The 22,581-nt window shown below is 42.1% G+C and overlaps 4 protein-coding genes, 2 long non-coding RNA genes and 1 pseudogene across 7 annotated transcripts; 2 read left to right on the forward strand and 5 right to left on the reverse strand.

Moving 5' to 3' along the window:
* Positions 1 to 936: 936 nt before the first annotated feature.
* On the reverse strand, positions 937 to 4,073 carry LOC120676045. Of its 2 annotated transcripts, XM_039957261.1 has the most exons (6): positions 4,021 to 4,073; positions 3,714 to 3,797; positions 3,013 to 3,079; positions 2,759 to 2,880; positions 2,284 to 2,317; positions 937 to 1,302 (listed from the first exon to the last, which is right to left on the reverse strand). In XM_039957261.1, the coding sequence occupies exons 2-6, from the start codon at positions 3,765 to 3,767 to the stop codon at positions 1,265 to 1,267; spliced, it is 315 nt and encodes a 104-aa protein (XP_039813195.1). In that variant the 5' UTR covers positions 3,768 to 3,797; positions 4,021 to 4,073; the 3' UTR covers positions 937 to 1,264. The 2 variants fall into 2 exon arrangements, with proteins under 2 accessions (XP_039813195.1, XP_039813196.1); XM_039957262.1 differs by lacking the exon at positions 4,021 to 4,073 and having other exon boundaries at positions 3,714 to 3,818.
* Positions 4,074 to 5,315: 1,242 nt separating this feature from the next.
* Positions 5,316 to 6,594, reverse strand: LOC120676888. Its single transcript, XM_039958222.1, has 5 exons — positions 6,469 to 6,594; positions 6,263 to 6,394; positions 6,064 to 6,170; positions 5,661 to 5,841; positions 5,316 to 5,573 (listed from the first exon to the last, which is right to left on the reverse strand). Exons 2-5 carry the CDS (start codon positions 6,320 to 6,322, stop codon positions 5,565 to 5,567), a joined length of 357 nt encoding a protein of 118 aa, XP_039814156.1. The 5' UTR covers positions 6,323 to 6,394; positions 6,469 to 6,594; the 3' UTR covers positions 5,316 to 5,564.
* Positions 6,595 to 7,095: 501 nt separating this feature from the next.
* LOC120676890 lies at positions 7,096 to 7,725 on the reverse strand. Its single transcript, XR_005676026.1, has 4 exons — positions 7,681 to 7,725; positions 7,543 to 7,587; positions 7,333 to 7,461; positions 7,096 to 7,246 (listed from the first exon to the last, which is right to left on the reverse strand). It is a non-coding gene; the product is annotated as an uncharacterized LOC120676890 (long non-coding RNA).
* A 358-nt stretch (positions 7,726 to 8,083) lies between these two features.
* LOC120676889 lies at positions 8,084 to 8,574 on the reverse strand. The gene is made up of 3 exons (XR_005676024.1): positions 8,459 to 8,574; positions 8,317 to 8,365; positions 8,084 to 8,236 (listed from the first exon to the last, which is right to left on the reverse strand). It is a non-coding gene; the product is annotated as an uncharacterized LOC120676889 (long non-coding RNA).
* A 100-nt stretch (positions 8,575 to 8,674) lies between these two features.
* Positions 8,675 to 10,825, reverse strand: LOC120674880. The gene is made up of 6 exons (XM_039955983.1): positions 10,775 to 10,825; positions 10,629 to 10,682; positions 9,607 to 10,257; positions 9,316 to 9,489; positions 8,859 to 9,243; positions 8,675 to 8,763 (listed from the first exon to the last, which is right to left on the reverse strand). The coding sequence occupies exons 3-6, from the start codon at positions 9,853 to 9,855 to the stop codon at positions 8,675 to 8,677; spliced, it is 897 nt and encodes a 298-aa protein (XP_039811917.1). The 5' UTR covers positions 9,856 to 10,257; positions 10,629 to 10,682; positions 10,775 to 10,825.
* A 3,408-nt stretch (positions 10,826 to 14,233) lies between these two features.
* LOC120674881 (MYB-like transcription factor EOBI) lies at positions 14,234 to 15,158 on the forward strand. Its single transcript, XM_039955984.1, has 2 exons — positions 14,234 to 14,363; positions 14,473 to 15,158. Exons 1-2 carry the CDS (start codon positions 14,234 to 14,236, stop codon positions 15,156 to 15,158), a joined length of 816 nt encoding a protein of 271 aa, XP_039811918.1.
* A 2,501-nt stretch (positions 15,159 to 17,659) lies between these two features.
* LOC120674882 lies at positions 17,660 to 18,650 on the forward strand (annotated as a pseudogene).
* Positions 18,651 to 22,581: the final 3,931 nt, after the last annotated feature.

Raw genomic sequence — 22,581 nt, forward strand, 5'->3', positions numbered from 1 at the left:
CACACAAATCAGAGAAACAACACAAACCTAATAATCTTGTATCAAAAAATTCAAAATTAAGAAAACATAATTCAAAATTAGGCAAAAATTTGTATGCAATACAAACACAGAAATTTTGAGAGTGCCGTAAACCAAACAAATGCCAGATCCATATAGCAGAAACAAATATCAAAATTGGATAGAAATTTCTATGCAATACAAACTCAGAAATTTTGAGGGTGTCGTAAACCCAACAAATGCCAAATCCATATAGCAGAAACATAAATCAAAATTCCATAGAAATTTCTATGGAATTCAAACACAAAAATTTTGAAGGTGTTATAAACCCAACAAATGCCAGATCCATATAGCAAAAACAAATATCAAAATTTAACAGAAATTTGTATGGAATTCAAACACAGAAATTTTGAGGGTGTCCTAAACCTAACAAATGCCAAATCCATATAGCAGAAACAAATTTGAAAATTCGAAAATAAAAATTACACCAAGATATAGAATATATGACAGTTAAAGGCACACTGTCATTATAGCATAGTTGAACTGTAAGTTGAAAGAATATGTATGAACAGTTAAAAGAAAATAAAAAGGTTGAATGTAGCCTAAATTTTATTTGAACCAGAATCCACATTTTCCTGGGGTACTCAGGGCAGATGCATAGAATGAAAAAAGAAAGGAGAAGAGGGGAACAGGCGGATAGGTGGTAATAAATGGTTTGCTTGCGGGAAGAGGAGACTGGGAAATGAACAGACCAAAAAACAGAGAAATAACACTGAAACCAAAGCAGAAGCCAAAACGCAGTGGGGAGAGTTTCATCAGCAGTGAGACTATAAGAGGATAGAAATAGAGATGGGCTGAGTAAAAATAGAAACAGCCCATAGGAAGCCAACAGTGCTTTAAAAGCCCACACATAAAAAAAATCCATACAAATAATAACAAGGCCCATGCAAAGCAATATTAAAACAAGCCCAAGTAAAAACTTTAACAGGGCCTGCAAAGATAACAAATACAGGCCCAAGAGAAAAAGAAGGGGGCAAAAAAGGAAAGAGGAAAATAGAAACATAAACTTGTCCTCCAAGAAGCAGTCAGCGATCAGATCTCAGATACAGCGAGGAAATCAAGCAATGGGCAAAAGCAAAACCTGAGGACAAAGGGGGATTCGGGGAAGACAACTGAGATAATTAAAAGAGGAGATGGAAGATCCAGAGGTAAGCTTATTACTTACTTGTAAACTTTCTTTACTTCACAGATCCTATCGTGTCTCTTCTCAATTAGACCAACAAACAGAAATCATAAACTTGAAACCTGCAAGGATTACATGTCGAGTAAGAAGATATGACAGATAATTTTGCAATGTAAAAATTGTAAATTGCAGCAGTAACTGGAATCAAGTTAGAAGGGGGAAAATTTGTTTCAATTAACTAGTGTTTTTTTTGAACCAAAGCAGCAATCAATAGGAAATTGGAATGCAGCGAGGGTGAGGTACAAGGATGGACAGAATCGGCAAAGCTTCCTAACATACAATCAGGTATTGGTGGGAATGGCAAATAAGAAAATTAAAGAATTTGTTAATCAAAAAAGAAGCACAGCTAATGGGAATGTAAATTTTGGAATTGCAGGAACTTGAAACAGCAAACAAGATGTCATACATGGAGAAACAAAAGGAACTGCAGGATGGCAATGGACAACTAAACAATTTTAACAGCCAACAACAACAGATACAAGCCATGCATACGGTTGCAGTGTACAATGCTCAGGCAAGTCAAACAGAAAGAGTCATACTAAATGCAGAAATGAGGGGGGCATCAAGTGAAGATGGAATGAACAATCAAGTAAGTCACATTCACATTCATGAGATTAGATAGAGAAGAGATAGAAACAGAAGTACTTATTGACAACTCTAATTTTCATAACAAAATGTGATGTTGTCAAACATTTGCAGATATCATTGGCAAGAACAGTCCACTGGATGGATGGAAGTTCTACAGATATGTTCAATATCAATGGAGGCCACAGCAGACAGTACATAGATGCTACATATTCAAGACACGGATACTACACAGGTCTGATGTTTGAGCAAATTAGGAATTCTCAAGAAGATGGAAGCCAACAACAGAATTATAAGGTACACGATAAGCTGAAAAAATTGAGATATAAAAATGACAGTACAAATTCAATAAAATGACAGGTACACACAAGTGTAAATTTAATGAAAACTGACTGTAACTGAATGAACAGGTAGCACAGGTAGCAAAAGAATCATACCAGGTAGCAAAAGAATCATACCTGGTACCAGAAGAATCATGCTTGAATATGGCAACTGCAAGTTTTGGAAGTGAAGTAAGAAAACTTCAAATTTAAATGTCTATAACAAAATTTGAACTCAAAGAATTTGAATTGACAATAACTATATGCAGGGATTGCAATTACAGAATGAAAGATCATAGAATGTTTATGTGACCAGTTACAACCATGATGAAGAGTCAATGAACAATCAGGTAAACTGTTGGTAAATTATATATGAAGTGAAAAATAATTGAACCATGATGTTGTAAGATAAATGATACTGAAAATGTTACTTTTTCAGTTTGAGGGGACAACAAGAATAGATGATGGAAGCACTGATATGAACATAGGAGATGAAATATGTGAAGCAGATATTTTCAGTACACTGCAGTTGCAAGAGGTGCGATTATATATTCAAAATTTATATCATTTCATGGTACCTAGAAAAGAAGAAATTTATAAAAGGATTACTTACAAACAAATAATTGATGATAGGTTGAAGAAGGAAGTACAAGAAGGCCAGAGACATTGAGTACAAGTCATGATACAGAACAAGATGGAATTCAGATTGAGGATGGAACACAGGGGAACCTGATTCTAACAGAAGAGGAAATTGGAGAATTCATTAGAAGTGAACAAGAAGCTGCAGCACAGGGGAATAATGCAGACATAGACAGCAAATATACACCACAGATAGGTATGGAATTCAAAAGCAGGGATGAGGCAAACCATTTTTTCTCATTCTACGGATTCCTGGCTGGATTTGAAGTCGTGGTAGCACATGTGACGAGAACAGCTGCAAAGAACAGGAACAAGGAGATATATAAACAAGAAATGAAATGCCACAGATATGGGAAGCAAGAAAAGAAAGTGAAAGAATACCAGACAGAAGAAACATTGCTTGTGGAGGGGAATAATGAAGACAAGACAAAGAGAAGAACAAATGTACAGGTTAAAACAGACTGCAGATGTGTGATGGTAGTGAAGGAAATTAATGGAATCTGGAGGTTGTTAGACTTGATTTAGATCACAATCATGAACTGAGCCCTAAGGATGGAAATCAATTATTCAGTGGAAAGAAGTATATGACTGACATGGAAAAAGGAGTAATAAGGACTCTAAATGACAACAATATCCCAACAAGGAAGATGATAGCAATCCTTTCTTATCTTAGGGGAGGTTTGACAGCACTACCATACAAGACCAAGGATGTGCAGAATGTAAGAACAAAGATAAACAGAGAGGTAACAGGAAATGACATGACACAAGCATTGGAATACTTCAGAAAGAGGAAAACAGAAGATCCAACTTTCTTTTACAGATTTCAAGTAGACAATGAAATGAAGGTCAAAAATTTATACTGGAGAGAAGGAATATCATTACAATGGTATGCAGAGTATGGTGACTGTGTGAGTTTTGACACAACTTACATGACAAACAGATACAACCTTCCATTTGCACCGTTTGTTGGAATAACAGGCCATGCCCACACATGTTTGTTTGGATGTGCATTCCTGTCAGATGAAACAACAGAGACTTTCAAATGGGTGTTTGAAACTTTTGCAGAATCAATGGGTGGAAAACATCCAAAGTCTATAATAACAGATCAGGACAAGGCAATGAAATCAGCTATTGAGAAAGTATTTCCAAATACCAGGCACAGAAATTGTTTCTTTCATATAAAATCAAAGTGCTACAATAAAAACTTGAGGTGCTTCACTGCAAATAAAGGACTACCTGAAATTTTTGAAGACACAGTCAACTTCTCAGTTACAGAAGAGGAATTTGAGATGTTGTGGCAGAAAATGATATTTGATTTCAAATTAGAGAACAACAAATACTTCAGTAAGATGTGGGATACAAGGAAAAGGTTCATACCTGTTTACTTCAAAAATGACTTCTTTCCTTTCATACAAAGTACAGGTAGGAGTGAAGGTACAAATGCTAGGTTCAAAGACAATGTTGGGCCTACATATAGTATAGTTAGCTTCTTGAGAGAGTACCAGCGAATAGTGGACAGTATAAGAAAGAAAGAAGAAATAGAGGATAGTTTCAGCAAGCAGAAAATACCAAAAGAGTTACAATATGGATACACTATTGAACAGCAAGCGATTGGACTATACAACAGAAACATATATCTCAAATTTATGAACCAACTGAAGCAGACTGAAAGATACAAATACACGGAGACAGAAAGGGGAACATGTTTTGAAGTATGGTATAAGTCCAATCAGATTAAGAAACATGAGAGGATTAGAAAGTACATTGTGACTACTAATCTGAAAAAAGGAGAAGAGGAATTCAGCTGCATATGTGGAAAGTTCAACAAGGATGGAATCTTATGTACTCACATACTGAAAGTGATAGTAGAAGAAGAAGTTATGAAAATTCCAGAGAAATATTTCATTGACCGCTGGAGGAAAAAAGAAATGAGACTACGAAACATTACAATAGAGCCAACAAATTCAACACATGAGTTGCTGAGATTTAATATGTTATCAAGGAAGGCAGCAATATTGACATCTAAAGCAGCTAAAAAAGAAATAGCAACAGATTACCTGAAGATAGAATTGGACCGCATTGATAAACATCTTGAAACCTTGCTAGCAGAGACTGGAGGAACTTCATGTTCTGGTACAACAGAGTTTGAAGAACAGACACAAATACAACGAGCAGGAGTGCCAAATGATGAGGGAATTGTTATACTAGCTGATCCAACAAGAATCCAGCAAAAAGGGAGACCTAAAAACCCAACAAGACTCAAACCAATGGTAGAACAGATGTGGGAAAAAATGGCAAAAGCAGAGGCAAAGAAAAAAATGAAGAAGAAACCATCAAACTCAAGTGAGATTTGCTTACAACAAATATTCCATATTATCTGAAAATTATATTACAAATTTAACATATTTTTTCATGGCAGGTCCAATAGCAAAGAGCAAAAAGAAGATGAGAAGAGGACAAGACCAAAATGAAGATGAAGGGTGATACAACAAACAAAGAACAAATGGAGGAATAATCCAAAAGGAAGGAAATGAAGAAAACCAGAGTTTAGTAGTAATGTATTATATGAATGGACCAGTTTAAGAACATTATGTAATAGACTCAGCAGAGTACTATTTATATCATATTACAACATATGTAATAGACTAAGCAAAGTACTATTTCTATCCTATTACAGCAGAGAGTATATGATAGCTACTGGTTGTAATTGAGATTTCTATCTTCAGAATGGGTATGAGTTTAGATCTTTAACAGATGAGCATCAAAATTTGGGGCATCAATTAAGCATCCTGAAAATGAAAATAATTAAGGAATAAGAACATTTCAGACTAAAAAATAAATGAAAAACAAGAACTCAAGTATAAAAGAAAATATACCTCAGCATTAAAATGAGTAACACGATGTTTCATGCCTGTATTCTTAGGTTGAAATACCAAATCATTTGCAATCTTTATTCTGATGTTGGGAATGTCCTCAGACGTGAAAACAGATGTAAGCAAAGTGCGTGGGGATGTCCAATGCTCAATAAACATCATAGCATATATACCAGAATCAGAGCTGTTGATAAAAAAATTGAAAAGTTTAGTACTTATAAAGAAATATAAAAAGGGACAAAAAAAATTTGACAGTCACTAATATTCAAATTTACAGTGCTCATATAGGTGTAAGAACAGTGCATACAAACTGTAAGTCTTATAATTACAAAGAATATAAATATGGGAAACTAAGAAAGATGAAGTTAGTAAAAAAGGAGGGAAACAAATAAAGTAAGATTCTTACTTGTTATCAAGAGGTTGCTCGGGTACTACTGGATACATGAAATCATAGTCATCAAATCCCATCTCGAAACCAAGAATTTTTTTCCAATGATGCTCAAAAGAATCTCTCTATGAAAAGAACAAAGATAAGTAACAAAATGAAGAGGTGAGTGGACAAAAAGAAAAAAACTATGGGGAAAATATTAAGTAAAAGAACTAACCATTCTTTCACGAACGATTTCTTGAAATTCATCAGTTTCCTTATAATAAGAGTCAAGCATGACATATTTCTTATCCTTAATATCAACGATAAAAACAAACCAATGATCTTCAAAGCATGTAGGAAAAACGAGCTGCAGCAAAAATAAACAAGTTATAAAGCAATAACACTAAAAGAAGAAGGTCAGATTAAGAAAAAAGTTAGTACCAAATTAGAATGCTTCAAGGGTCTTGCTTTAGATGACTTTATAAAAGCACGCCCCAAAATATCTTGATCAGCATCATCAATATCTTTTAATAAATTCTCCTAAAAAATAAATAATTTATAAAAATAATAAAAGCAATTGAATGTAATAAATATAATAAAATTGAAGAAGAATATATTTAAAACTTACACCAATGTTGGGGAAAAAATAGTGTCTCTTTGATGTATCAGGATGACCATTTGGTTTTTGGAACAAACTAAAGCAGAATGCAGAGACAATAAAACTCTTGACTTGCCCACCAGGTTTCAGTGATTCACCAAGACACCAAAAGGTACAGCAAACACCAAACAGATTCACAGCATCCTCACTAATAATGAAAAATAAAAAAATCATAAAGCAAAGTAATTACAAAGAAAATAAGAACATAAACCACAGAAGTAAATGAAACATAGGCCAAACCTTTGAAACTTGGAGGAAGAAGCTTACAAATAACTTTGTAGTTTTGAATTTCAGATTTAGTAACAGCAAACCTCTTATGTTAGTAACAAAATCACCATGAAGAACAGGACCAGGAAATGCTAAACGTCTGGGACCATGCAATGGCTGTTTCCCACCAGTAAAATGATGAGCAGAAGCACAAATTCCAACAGCAGTCACTGGATTAGGAGTTTTAGCAGACACTTGTAAATTAGAATTATACAATTGTTCTGCTTTTCTGGACATATTCAGCACATCCTCTTCTAGAGATGGTTCACCAAGAATTTGAACATCAGGAGAAGACTACAAAATAAAACAAAAAATAAATCAAAAGATCATATAAAACTAACAACTAATGGAAATATGATAGAAGATGTACAACAACAAACCCTCTTCTGAGAACAGGACTTAGAGTGCCAAGCTTGGGATTTAAGAATTGATCTAGGTTTAGGCAGCCTGGAATCAATTCTATCAGAGCTATGAGGAGTGAAGTCCAATGTTTGCATTATAACTTGATCCTAGAAATGAAAAAAATATTTAAATTTACATGCAAATGAATATATGCAACTGATTGAAACCCAAAGACATGAAAAACAAACCATATTAGCTGAATCGGGGGGCACATTTTCTTTGCCACTTTTCTTCTAGAAAAAAAAATTGAAAACAATTTACTAAATAATGATGAATTAGATCAGAGAAAACAAGATAAATATTATGAAGAAAGCATAAAAAAACACCTTAAGAGAAGCTAAACGGGATAAAGAAGGCCTGGGAGATGGTGATGAAACAGAATCTGGAACACATCTATTCTCAGCATCAAGCATTATAATATCATTTGAAGCAGGAGCTTGCACACCAAATGAAACAGACTTCTCAACATGATTATTAGAATCAGAAAGTGGAGTCTTAACATTAAGTTCATCAGATTCAAGAGGTTTAGAATTCGAATGACAGTATTTCTTGTTCAAAGACCGAGACACAGGATCTGAGAAGCAAAAGTGAAAATTAAAAATTAGAACAACAAAACAAAATATGAGAACATAACAAAAACAGTTATCATGTTTGGAACAAGACTTACGATCTGGGGGATAACCAGAGGGAGGAACAATAAATTTGGAGGTAGTCTTGATATCATGAGGAACTAAAGAAAACAATAAATGAGAGTATTGAAAAATTAAAAAAATGAAAAGCTTATAAACAACATGTAAAATAAATAAGAAATAAAGGACGTACTCCTTTGTGTAGAACTGGAAGGCGCAGAATCAAATTTAGGAGAGGTTTCAACAACAGGAGCTGGGGCAAAAATTATATATTAAAAAGATAAATAGAACAAGACAAACATTTAACAAAAAACAATGAGCAAAAAAACTTACTTTTCTTCATTAAATTTGCCATGACTCTATCAACAGAAGCTGAAGTCAACTGAAAATAATATTGAAAAACCTATTAAATTAACCAATGAAATACTGAAAGGAAAAGCACAACTACAAAAAAGGAGAAATAAAAAAAGCATACATTAGGGTTACATGATTTAGAGGCAGATCGACTCAAGTTAGGAACGGGCAAGGGAGTAACAATTCGCATATCATGAACAGATCGATTTGCTGCAGTGGAAGGAGAAGAGTGTAGCTAAAAAACAAAAAAACATAAACGAACATTAAAATTGAAAAAAACAGTCAAATATGATTTAGAGAAAGAAACATGAAAACAAAATAGATAAAAAAATATAACCTATCCAATGTGAGAATTATCATTGCATGGGGAACATTGTGCTGCTTTATGGAGCTCGTATTGAGACAAAGGCACATCGTCATTAACATCTGAAAAAATAAGGATAGAAATACAAAATGAAAAAATTTATAACAAAATGTATAATAATCGAAAGATGTTGGAAAATTAAAACAGTGTCTGTTACCTGCATTAATTTCACCATCATCTTTGAAAACAGGACTATTTCCATGAGGGCCACTACCAGAAGGAGCAGTACCAAGATCATCATCACCAAAAGAATCAGCAAGCAGCTTGATGAGATCAAGAACTAAATTCTTAGAATGTGAATCAATTGAATAAACATGCTTCAGTAGGGCACATAATGTAGCTTTCAAATCATCAGGTAATGAATTAATCGATTGGACATTCATATTAATAGAAACACCACAATTGAAACAAAATTTCTGGATAAGGCAGCAGATATTGTTCTTCAAAGTAAGAGGAAGATTGCAACCAGAAAATGAATCAAGCTTTTCTAGAAAAGACTCATCCAAATTCAAAGCAGAGGGGTTGTCCAAGAATCTGAGATCCTATTAATTAAAAAAAGGATTAGTATTTACAATAAATGATAACAAAAAGAATTTGCAAATTAAAAACAATACCTTTGCATAGCAAGTATGAGAATGATCAAGTAAGGGATGATAACCATAAGAACCAGTAGACTTCATATCAAATTCAGCATATTCCTGAATCATACCACCTTTCCAAACAGTTATGCGGGGAACATTATCAGAGACTTGACGAGCACCAAAATCAACATGATCCAAATAAAGCACCTATAATAATCAACATACATAAACAAAGAAAAGAGTTATGATCAAAGTAACATAACTTACGGCAAACAAATGGTAAAAAGTAGAATTTTTTTAAATAAAAGTACAAACAAGACTTACAGCAAGATAATAGAGGCAGCCGCCAAGAGTACCACCATCATAATCCTTTGAACATTTTCCTCGGTTAAAGGTCTTAACACAATCAAGCAACCAATCCAAGATATACCCACACCAGTCATACTGTTTGGCATTATGAAGATCTTCAAATATACCAAAATACTTATAACTAGGTGTCACTGATGAATTAGCACACAGAAAACTATGCATAGCAACCAGAATGAAACAAATCAAGACTTCTTCATCTGACATAGGTTCTTTATCCAAGAATTTGTTCGCAAAGAAGGAAACCGGCGGGATAGATTTCTTTCCAAACTTAGACAGAACCACAGCTTTACCAGTAGCAGGATTGACAGGAAAAGGTTTATCAGAAATTGGGAGACCAAGAACTAGATGTACTGATTGCTTTGTAAGAGAAATAACTTTGCCATCAATAACAATATCACCAGATCTATGATTCACAAGCCTAGCAACCCACTGAGCAAACTTATTTGGAACAAAGCACTTATCAAAATGAAGTAGAGAACCAAATCCAAAATTATCAATAATCTTCTTTTGATCAGGAGTCAAAGAATCAATGACTGACGAAAGGTTGGAAACAGAGAATCTTGTAAAAGCATCTTTTGGCCTTTTCAATGAGTGGGACTTCTTTTCCTAAAAAGCATGAAACAGAAATACTATCATCCGCAGCGTAAAAAAAAGCATTCAAAAAAATATGATTGAAAAAAAAGATTGAAATGTTAATCCAAATACTAATAAAACATAGTACAAAAGTAAAAGCCAAATTAAATTAGACAAAAAAATTGTACAAATCAAGTGTAATATTATTTCGAAAGTAAATGGAGAAAAGAAATGGATGTTGGCATTATATTGACAGTGCTTTTGTTGTAAAATTATAGTGCTCATTGTACTGTAAGTTACACAAGTAGCTGGTGTAATTTTCTAGAATCCTATATACTGCAGAAATTCTCGCTATCATATACAAACTAGATGAAAATCAATAAGAAGAATAGAAGAAATATAACCTCTTTAGAGAGAGACAAGGCCAACTTCCTCGTCAAAAGCTTAATTTCAGTATACTGCAGAAATTGATGAAAAAAACAGATTGAAACAATAGTATAACTTAAATAAGAAATTAAAAATCCATATCGACGAAGAATGCATATTGTACCTCCTTAAGAAGTTGTTTATAAGCAGCACGTTTGACACTATCATCATCAGGAGAATACGAATGTTATAAACAGCAAAATACAAACAAATTCAGAATAAACATAGTAAGAATGTTATCACCATCATGCAGAAAAGAATGTAAAAGTTATACAAAAAGTAGAACATAGTAGCAAAATGCTTGAATCTGAAAATAAAAAATAACATACATCACTGAGATTGTCAACATCAATATGGAGATCAGATTCAGAATCATACAAGCCATCAAACTTCCCAGCATCACATTCTTCAGAGCTTTCTAAATCTATAACAGCTTTACGCTTCTTCCTCGCCATCTGCATAGCATTCAGTGATGAGGTAAGAAAATTATGAAAGCATATGAATATAGCATATATCAGACATTGACATGATAGTACAAATTAAAATAAAAGCAAACTAGATCATATCATAATAGAGATCCACAATGCTACAAAATGTTGTCAGACACAGTATAACAAATAAAGTTGTAAACTAACAATCTACAGAAAAAAAACTATGTAACTACAAAACCTAGGAGAAACGAAACCTCTAATGAATATCTCCATCTGAAGAAACTACATAAACACTAACTAAACAACTGTGTAACTTCATGAGGAGCACCAGACAAAATGCAAGCTCAACCTAAAAGTTGCTTAAACCCAAAATTCAAGGGGGGGAGGGGAACACAGAAACGCAACAACAAGTGATAAGCTGCGGGGCAAAATCGAATGAAAGGAAGCGATGAACTAGAATGAATCACAAAAAAGCGGATCCCATTGCGAATCGAGTAAAATAAACACATGAACTCCAACGTCAGAAACAATATGAGCCAAGATCTAGGAAATGCCATACACAAATAAGCGGATCCAACTGCGAATTGAATAATAGGACCACATGAACTCCAACAACAGCGCCAATCTCATCAAAATAAACCGAGAAATTGAACAAATAAATCAAAGGCACAACTCAACTCGCACCATAAACAACATCAGAAACCAACAGAATGGTTGATTCCAAATCAATCAACCACAACAGATCGAACCAAACAGAACGAACCCATGAACTCTACCGAACAAACCAAATCCAGCAAAAACAGCAACAAATTGAAGCAAAAATCAACCGAACAAACAAACCGGGGAACAATGCGAAGGGAATAGAGCGCCCTAACTCAAGAAAACTCACCTAAAACACTAGAAACCGACGAACGATAAGAGGAGCAGGGCGAGTGCGAGAAGGGGGCAGCTCGGAGCGCTCAGAAAAGGGAGGAGGAAAAATGAATTCGAAACAGAAACGAGGGCAACGAGCGGGGAATAAAAGAGGAAAGTAACCGTAGAATCAAAAAAGCAAAATAAAAAGTGGGACCCACTTGTCAGTGAAAGAAACAAAACAAACGAGAAGGCTCAGCAAGCAGCGCGGGCGGCATCAAACACCAGAACACACCTAGGCGAACATAGTAGATCAGGAAAAATGGAGGGCGACACGCGCGAAGTCAAAACGAGAATCTGCACCAGCAGGCAGTGCGTGCAGAGATGAAACACTAGAACACAGCTAGGTACATAGCAGATCAGGAATGGGGGGTGATGCGCGCGAAAATCAAACACGAAATCCGCACCAGGGGCGCGGCGCGTGCGAAATCAAACACTTGAGCACAGCTAGGGGGCATAGCAGATCAGGAATGGATAGCACCGTGCGCGAAATCAAAGCAGGGTCCAAAAAAATCTCCAGAAATCACCAACAGAAAAATAGGCGCCGAAGCCACCAACAACACTAATATCCAACCAAATCAACGTCAGATTAGCTATACGCCCGGGAGCAGACGATGAATGCGGAGCGCAACGCGGGGGATCAAAGTGAGCCAGAAAACTCCTAAAAAAGCATCGACAAAATCAGCGTCCAAAACAACCCCAAACAACTCTGATCACCAACCAAAAAGCACAACACAGGCAATCATCGGGGAGATCGCTAAGCAAAATCAAAACGCGAGGGGTGGATCGACGCAACTCACCGGCTGGATTTGGGGATCGCCCCCTCGCCGGATTGGACGAGAAAGGATGGGGAAAGTGCTGGGTCTCAACGACCCCAACCCGTGTAAAAGGAAAATGGGCGCGGTTCCCAAAAAATCAAATAAATATGCTGACAAACTGGGCCCACATACATGCCAGCTAACAGAAACAAGATAGACAACAGGGCAGATCAGACGAGCGTGAGGCAACCAGCACAGATATCGGACGGTGGCAAAATCGAGTGACAGCGACGCCAGAAACACTCGAGCAAACTATAGCTTTTCCCTTTTTAAAATATTGGTTCAACATTTTCGAAATATTAGTTCAATATTTTTTCAGTATAAATGGGCTTTAATAGGTTTTATGGATAAGTTGCTTAACCATCTTGCACAAGATATATAGGACCCCAAAAATTCGCCAATGTTCTTATAAAAATAAAGGAAACCAAACATGGTCAAGAACAGGGAGAACGTCTCCATGTTCAGTTCGACCGAACAGCTGCCCCTTGCAAGTGATGACTAGCGCTCGACTCTCTTTCCCCATCAAGAAAACGTGGCCTACGCCGCCACTCGCTATAGGCTATAGCACGGGCCCCGGCCACGTTTTCCTCGTCGTCGTACGTCGCGATCAGCATCCACAGCGATGGATAGATCCTTCGAGAACACCCCCTTCGTTCTCCGGATCGACGGGCGGGTCGCCAAACCAGACAACTGAACCAGTAACCAGTTCTTCCATGAGGAACCAGTCGGTCGAGGTGGTGGGATCGCTTCTATTTCAGGAAGGCGCGGGCACGGCCATAGCACGAGCCACGAGGTTCTAGCTAGCGGTGATCGACAAGGACAAGTGGCGACCGAGCAGCAGGGCGAGCTAGGCGTGATCAAGCGATTCGATCGAGAAGGTGACACCGGCTGCTGGGAGAGCTGTGCGTGTAGTTTATGGGGCTACGCACGTGGTGGAAGCCGACTCCTCGCCGTCGATCCGTCGCGCGCCGAGAGAGAGAGAGAGAGAGAGAGAGAGAGAGAGAGAGAGAGAGAGAGAGAGAGAGAGAGAGAGAGCCTACGCGTACTGAACTGCTCGGAGATGATCACTATTCACTGCTGTGCTGCACAGCTGTGTTCAGTGTTCTTCTGTTGGCAATGCAAGCTGCGAGAGAACGAAGGGAAGCATTCACGGGCCCGGAAATGGAAGCGGCTCACTGACTCAGTCGAAAGCAGCCGCTCTCCTTGCCCAAACGAGGCAAAGGTTTGAGGCCGCAAGCCACAGCCACAAAAGAGCGTGTGGCTGAGTTCAAACACAAACATGTGTGTGATGCCGTGGTGACGTAGACGCAAGGATCGATCCAGTCGGCGGCGCGCCTATATAAACGACCGCCGGCCGCCGAACGATCAGCTGCAACGATCAGCCACAGTCCACACACAAAATAATAAAGATCTTGCAAGAAGATGGGCAGGATGTGCGGCGGCGAACCGGCGGTGCGCAAGGGGCCGTGGACGCTGGAGGAGGACCTCGTCCTCGTCGGCTACATCTCCCAGCACGGGGAGGGCTCCTGGGACAACCTCGCGCGCGCCGCTGGTAAGCCTACTTCTTGCTGTTGGATCAACGTTGATGTTGAAGAAGATTCGCGTGGACTGAGCCTGATGAGCCATTTATGATCGATGCATGTGTTGGCCCGATCGATCAGGCCTGAACCGGAACGGGAAGAGCTGCATGCTACGGTGGCTCAACTACCTGCGCCCGGGGGTGCGGCGCGGCTGCATCACGCCGGCGGAGGACGCCGCCATCCGGGAGCTCCACGCCAGCCTGGGGAACAGGTGGTCCATGATCGCCGCGCACCTCCCCGGCCGCACCGACAACGAGATCAAGAACTACTGGAGGACCAGGATCCAGAGGCGACCGGCTCCAGTAGCCAGCGCCCAGCAGCGGCAACCGTACCGCGCGCCTGCGACCGCGACCGCGACGGCGGCAGCCATGGCCGCCAGCGAGGGCGCGTCGTCGTCGTCGTCCGCGGCGGCAAGCCACGGCAGCTCCGCCGCCGGTGACTGGTGGTCATACTCATACGTGGGGCCAAACCACCCCGAGCAGGGAGCGCACCGCTCCCAGAAGAGCAAGAGCGTGGCTGCGGCGGCGGCCGCGGGCGTCGACAGCGGGAGCGCGTCGTCGGCGTTGACGAGCCGGGACAGCTCCACCACTACCGCCGGCGTTGACGGGCACATGCAGACGAGTTACAGTGACCGCTACTACTACTCCGAGCTGAGTTCGGCCGCAGCCGCCGCCGACGGCGTGAAAATGGTCGACGCCGACAGCTTTTGGAACGTCGTCGACGACTTCTGGGGAACTCTACCGGTTCCAGATGCTACATTATTCTGAAGTGATCCGATCATACAGCGCGTGTACTTCTGAGAGGCTATAGGTAGTAGCTAGTACAAAGGACAGAAAAATAGCATCATTTTCGGAGCATGCATGAACCCTGGTATATATGTAGGTGTTGAACGTGTGGTTTCAGTATCGTGCTTTTTTTTAAATCTTTGGCGAAGCTATGCACTTCTGGCTTTTTCTGAGGTTCCATGTTTCAAATTTATTTAGTGTTTGAGTAGCCATGGATGCACTAGACTTGAACGTTCAATTGTGAAATGCGATTGCGATCGGGACGGCAGCCGAACCCGGTTTTTTTTTTTGAAACAGGATCTACGAACACTGTGCTCGTACGTTGAGTCCGTGATCTGCCTATGGCTCGTACTCGTACGTTGTTGACCGCTGGTGCGCTGCCTTCGACGTACACTGTGCTTTTTACACAGTATAGAAAGACGCACATCTTCCATCCCAGTTTATCTTACTCGTACGTAGGGGTGGTAATGGGCCATGGCTCTAATGGTCTCTTCACAGCCCAATAAAATCCTTAAAATTTTTAGTTCAAAAATACATATGTTTAGAGCCCGGCTCTTTTAGGGCCCGATCCTTAGATTTTCTAGTTCAAAATGTTGGGCCCTTTACCACCCCTACTCGTACGTCCGCATAAACATTTGACTGTGTAGTGTAACTCACAAGCGCAACCGAAAGTTGTTGTTGACAGATCCATCTGAAAGGTTGTGCGGCTCAGATCATTTCCCCTTTAATTTGTACAGTTCCATGGATTTTAATTATTTGCCCCTCTCGATCTTGTTCCGCTATCATCGAACACCTCCGCGCTGCCTTGGTTCTCTAGCCTCTATCTAGTGGTCACCAATGCAAGATCGACCAAGCTCTCTAGCTATCTCCTCCCAGCACAAACGAAACGTGCCCTCTGCCCTCCAGCGCAGCAGCAGAACCGGCACACACGTCCGGTCCCTCGCCCGCCGCACGTCTCCATCAAATCAGTATCCAGCATGCAGTAGTGTGCATGAGTGTGACCCGTCGGGCACAGCGGAACTCCGATCCTCCCCCGGAACTGGGCATGCGGCCTAACCATCTCCGAGAGTAGGCGAGCGCGCGCGGCATCCTGTTCCATTTCAGGCATGCGATAAATGGCGCGAGGCGCGCCGCTGGTAACATGCCGAGCGCGGCCAGCGTTCCAGTTCCGGCAGCCAATAAAGATGTGGCCGTCGAGACTCGAGAGCGTTGCGACGCTGGCTGGCTGGGAGAGCTAGCGCGTGTCCACGGGCGAGGGCTGCGCACGTGGCGACAGTGGCAAACTGATCGACTCGTCACCGCCAGTCCATCGCGCACCGAAAGCGAGAGCCTGGGGGTTGCACTACTGCTCGCGGATAAGATTGCAGTCGGCTTACAGCTCCGTTTCTCTCACTTGCATCGCTCAGCACTGATCTTCATTCCCCGATTCAGAAGGCAGTGTTCTCATAGTGCTCGTGCACAGCACATGGATGGTGCAGTCATCAGTTGATTTTGCTCGAGAAAGCATTTCTCCAGAAAAAGTGCGGAAGCATTAAAAAGAGACGATACAAATGGGGACTTGCTTTACTGCATTACAGTATACGGCAGTTTAATAACCTAGCTTTTGTTTTCGGAACAGAGCATGTTAACTTGATCACATTCTTTTTAGATAATGGAATTTTCCGGCCTCTACAGTTTAGTGTACATAGCCTTTAATTATTATATTTTCCAACTTCAATAGATGAATTAGCAGGAGAGCCAAAAAGCAAAATTAAGCCGGACAAAGTCTATTATTATGCTTCCATCCATGACTTGCAAACTGTTCTAAGGTGCCATCTCCAAAGAAGTACTGACCTTCATGACCAGATTCTTTGTCATCTCCTTATGCTGCAATATTGACCAAAATCACAGCCAGTAGATCCCCTAAAAATAACCTGCATAAAAGGATGAATGTTTAATGTTATCAAAGATAATATCATTTCAACAACGCTATATTGCCCAACACAGAGCTGCTGCTCCTGTTAGAATTTTGAAGCCAATTCTCAAGCATGTGGGTTACCGATCTAGGTGGGGCGGGTTAACTTGACCACATGAGAAGATCAAATTCTTCATAAAAGAACTTGAACTAGCGGCTAAGTCCAGCTGGATATATAGCTAGTAGTACAACTGCGGCTAATTTGGTGGCCAATTTCTGCTCAAGCTTCTGCAGTTCGCACTTGGTTGGGACATTATTGTTCTTCCTCCAATCTGATCCGTGGTTTGGAGTTGCATTGGTTTTAACTTGTATAAATGGAAGCGCCTTTCCCAGCCGAGCCAAAGGCGCATGCAGGCGGCCTCAAGGCAGTCACACAAGTGGTTGGTTCCCAACAAGAACGTGCGCGCGTTTGACGAGTACACGTACCGATCATCCCGCCACCGGCCGGCCGGTCGGCTGGCGCGCCTGTATACATGACGGCCGCCGCCGAACGGTCTGCAGCTAGCACACCAACCGGTCACCGGGCGCATCGATCTGCCGGCATCCTCGAGCAGCGCGCACTGGCAAGAGTGCGGCAGTTCGAGGTGACATCGCACGATCCACGCTCAAAAAGAGCAAGCTAGTAGATGGCTACTACAAGCAGGGTGGGCATGACGACGAGCGGCCGCGGCGGCGACCAGCCGGCGGTGCGCAAGGGGCCGTGGACGCTGGAGGAGGACCTCATCCTCGTCGGCCACATCTCCGAGCACGGGGAGGGCTCCTGGGACAAGCTCGCGCGCGCTGCTGGTAAGCCTCGGTCGATCAATTGCTTGAACGCGTGTGTGCTTTCCCGATGGACCAGTTGATCTGAGTGTCCCTCCACGAATCAGGTCTGAACCGCAACGGGAAGAGCTGCAGGCTGCGGTGGCTCAACTACCTGCGGCCGGGCGTGCGCCACGGCGGCATCACGCCGGCGGAGGACGCGGCCATCCGGGAGCTCCACGCGGCGCTGGGCAACAGGTGGTCCAAGATCTCCAAGCACCTCCCCGGCCGGACCGACAACGAGATCAAGAACTACTGGAGGACCAGGATCCAGAAGAAGCAGGCGGCGGCCAAGACGACCCCGCGTCAGCCGACGCCGGCCGTCAGCGAGGGCTCCAGCTCCGCCGCGGGGAACTACTACTGGTGCGGCACGAAGGCCGATCCCGATCGGCAAGCTGCGTACTACTGCCAGAAAGCCGCCATGGCAGCTGCGTCGACGGCGGCGGCGGCCGTCAGCGGCGAGGGCGCGGGCGCCTCGACCGCGCTGACGAGCCTTGACAGCCCCACCGCCAGAGAGTCGGAGTGCCGCATTCAGCAGTCGAGTTATTGCCCGGACTACTCGGAGCTGATGAGCTCGGCCGCCGGGCACGCCGAAACGGCCGTCGGCGTGGACGCTCTGACGCCGCCGTACTTGTTCTCGTCCCTGTTCAGTGACACCTGCTTTCTGGAGCGCTGTGGAGAATTTCTGGGAGACAAAACCGGTGGCAAGTGCATTCTGAAGAGTGCACGCGGCAACCGGCAATTACTTGCTTGTGGTACTACTTCAGTGTTGAGTACTCCTAGCTAGCAAGAACTACTATTAACATGCTCGATCGGTAAACAAAAACAAGTGCAATGCCTTTGAGCACAAATGCTTCTTGAAAGTTGCAGTAGCAATTGAACGATTGCTCTGGCTGCCGTGGTGGAGATAGAGTTGATCGCTGCTGTGCTGCTGCTCCGACTGTTAGGCGATCGAGCTGCATGCTCATCCGATCCATCGTACGTGTCACTTATTGTCACGTAATCTTTTCCATCACGAGTTTCATATTTGGTGATGGAATGCACGTACAGCTAGATTCAGGATGGGGGCGTCCAACACTTCGGAAGCGATGCTTGAAACGGGAAAACTCGGCACGAGGGTCTCTCTCTCTCTCTCTCTCTCTCTCTATATATATATATATATATATATATATGATGATGATGATGAGTGGTAGAGGAGGTGCGTGCGTGTGAGCTAGGTGCTCGATCGATCGAGCTATCCATTTCGATGAACGAAAGCAGCTGAGAGCTAGCCCCGCCCCGGAGAGCAAGTGCACGAACATGACATGCGCCTGTCATGGATCGACCCCGTGCTCGATCGAGCTGTCCATTTGCATTTCGATCAACAAATAAAAGCAGCTGAGCTAGCTCCGGAGAGCAAGTGCACGCACATGTAGATGACATGCGCCTGTCATCGATCGACCCCGGCCGGCCGTGCCAGAAAAGCAGGCTAGCGCTACTCCAGGTTAATTGCAACGACTCCTTATCGTCCTTCTTGTGACATTCGTGTGATGTTAATCCAGATTTCTTTTTTCTTTTTTCTTTGCCCGGAATGTGTGTGCCGGGTTAAACCATTTTTTCTTGATTTGGTCGAGTGGATATATCTCTCTCCTCGTCAGCTGGATCGAAATTTCGAACTGCAAACCGCAGCAGAAATTTGCAAAGTTTAAATTGTAGCTCATTATAAAATTACAATATGCATGCTTCATGCTTGATTAATAAATAATTGAAAAACATGTGCGGCTACCCGCTTTACATGAGATATTGGTGCTCAAATTGATGTGCGTGGGAGACTGGGAGTGCGATGTGTGGTGATTATGTGCGCCTAAATTTATTTTTGTTAAAAATGACATGCTTTAATCGTTAGCTTCAGGCCCGGCTTATAGGGGGCAGGCGGGGCGACCACCCAGGGCCCATGAAATAAGAGGGCCCAAAATCAAGTATACAGTAGGTACTAGGTAGTAGTAATATTTGGTTTAAAACCCAACTCAGAGGATAGAGCAAACACACAGGCACGCAAGCAAACAGGTTTTTGGACTTCCCTTCCGTCGCCCTTCCACGCGACCGCGCCGTGATTGGCGATCGATCGCAAGTTCACCGGCCGGCGGCCGCCACAGTCCGCACGCTTGCCCGCCCGCCGACGCGACGGCACCTGTCCAGGCACCGCGGTCCACGCAACTGCACGAGCGGCGTCAGCGAGCATCCGCTCCTGCTGCGTAGCCTGCATCTCAGCGTCTGCCGCCTGCTGGTTTGCGTGCTGCTGCCTACCAGAGTACCTGATCTAGATGCTAGTTCGCTAGCACTACTGCACTAGTGCTCCACTGCGAGCTCTCCCTCTACTACCAGGTAATGACTATTGACTAATGAGCCGTAAGTATTGTTAGGTTTTCAATTTCTAATTCAATGTATTTATTGAATATGTTAGATGTTGCCTTCGATGCAATTGTTGGGTGCTCAGAAAAGAAACAAATGAAAACGAGAAGAGCAGTTGATTGAATTGTAGAGGGATGCTCTACATAGATTTTTTTTTTCCAGTTATGAGTAATGCTAAGTAATGCTGAAGTTATTGGAGTTTGATTCTTATTTGAGGTAATCATAATTCATATTATTGTTATAATAGTTTCATGTTCCTATCATTTTAGTTTGTAATATTGATATTACTCTTCATGAATTACATATATTGGTAGAATTTCTATCTTCCTTTTAATTACCTTCTCAAATGGAAAATAGTTGGCCTAAAGGGCCCATAATATCTGGCTCGCTCTGGGGCCCTTGAAAATATGAGCCGGCCCTGGTTAGCTTCTAGTATTTTATATCGATGTAACTCGGGATGTAGGTTTTGTTGGGTTGACCTAACTACCCAATACCCAAAAAATAAAAATTAGTCTTACTACCCTATAGAGCCGACTAAATAATTTTTTGATTCATATTGGGGTTTTACCGGTGGGTTAACTGGGTAACCCAAAATAAGAGGGTATTGTAACCTCTGTGTAGAGATTCGCTTTGCAATACACGATCACTACTGCAAAAAGAGTCTTTAGGGGCGGGTAAAAAAACTATTTTTAAGAATGGGTACCACACTCATTCCTGTTTTTCACAGTTAAAAATAGTTATTTGCAGGGGCGGATGTTATACCCGCCCCTAAAAACTTATTTCTAAGGGTGGGTGATGGGGTGACCCGCCTCTATAAATCGATTTAAAATAATAAAAAAAGGTTCTGCTACAGCTGTCGCGCACCTCACACACCCAGCCACACGCGCCGCCGGCCGCCGCGAGTCCACACCTCCCGCACGTGCCGCCGGCCGCCGTGCGCCGCCCTCACCGCCGCCGCACGCTCCCACCCGCCGCCCGCCACAAGTCAGCAGCTGGAGCGGCGGGCGCGGCGGCCTGCTGGACCTGGACGCGGCGGTGCGTGCGGCGGCCGGCTGGACGCGGCGGCGTGTGCGGCGGCCGCAGCGTGGTAATTAAGCTGCTAATTCAATGAACAGTACCAATATTATGGTTCATCTAGTGGAAAATGTGCATAGCCAGGGGGGCCATGCCCCCTTTGGCCACAACGTAGCTCCGCCAGTGCTTACAAAATAACATGGGAGATTGATTTAATCCATTTTATAAACTTCATGAAAACCAAGAAACGAAAATGGTTCACGTACCGCATCTCCAATGGCAAGGAAACCAACAACCCGACCGTTTCATAACGATCTCCTAACAAGCAGGGCATAAATGTCCAAAATGGCTGCAGATATGCACCATACAATGTGCAAAATAGCTGCTGCAATAAGGTAGCTGGTCAATCATAGCCCGTAAGATAAATAATACCTAACAAAATAGCGCCATGCACATTAAACCTTCTTGTAAGTTTGTTGAAAATACAGCACCGTGTTCGAGCTCCGTTTTTGGCACTAAACTGATGACCGGAGATAAAGATTCGCTTGCCCACATTTCTTATCTACCAATAAATTGAAACATCAACTAATTTGCTCCTAAACGCCGTGTACTCAGAACAGCGAAATAACCATTTTAGCATTGGAACTGCTATAGTAAATTTTGACAGTGTGCAATATGCTCTTCAATTAAATATTGAACTACTCAACTACACTTGAAACGACATTGTGCAATCATTTTGGATAGCACACTCCAAATCTACTGTCTTTACTCCAGATAAGGCTTGCCCTTTTTTACTCTTCTTTTTCTGGTCTATGTTTCAACTTAAGTGTGGTTTATTGAAAAAGGATCAAAAGAAGGTTATATCAGGAGCCATGACAACCACATGTGAATCGAAGAAAGATAACTAATGGTCAATAGTAAAGGCCCGGAGCAAGATTATGGACATATCTGTTCAGGGTCGACATGAACCTCTCGTACGTCCACATCTGGTGCAGGTATACGGGCCCAAGGTCCTATATCTGATCAACCATGTGCATCATCAGGTGTGGCATAATGCGACGGAACCGCCAAATTAAAACTATAATTAAGCGTAATGGCCGTCATTTGAACACATCGGGCGCATTAGCTTAATGACTTAATTTGGCGATCCATTCTCAACCCACGGCCCGATCGAAACATCACCGGTAGTCCCACACGAAGGAGGGCGCAGGTGGTTCAAGCACAACATAATACTTAAAGGATCTG

This window comes from Panicum virgatum, chromosome 5N, assembly GCF_016808335.1.
Source record: "Panicum virgatum strain AP13 chromosome 5N, P.virgatum_v5, whole genome shotgun sequence".
Lineage (NCBI taxonomy): Eukaryota > Viridiplantae > Streptophyta > Magnoliopsida > Poales > Poaceae > Panicum > Panicum virgatum.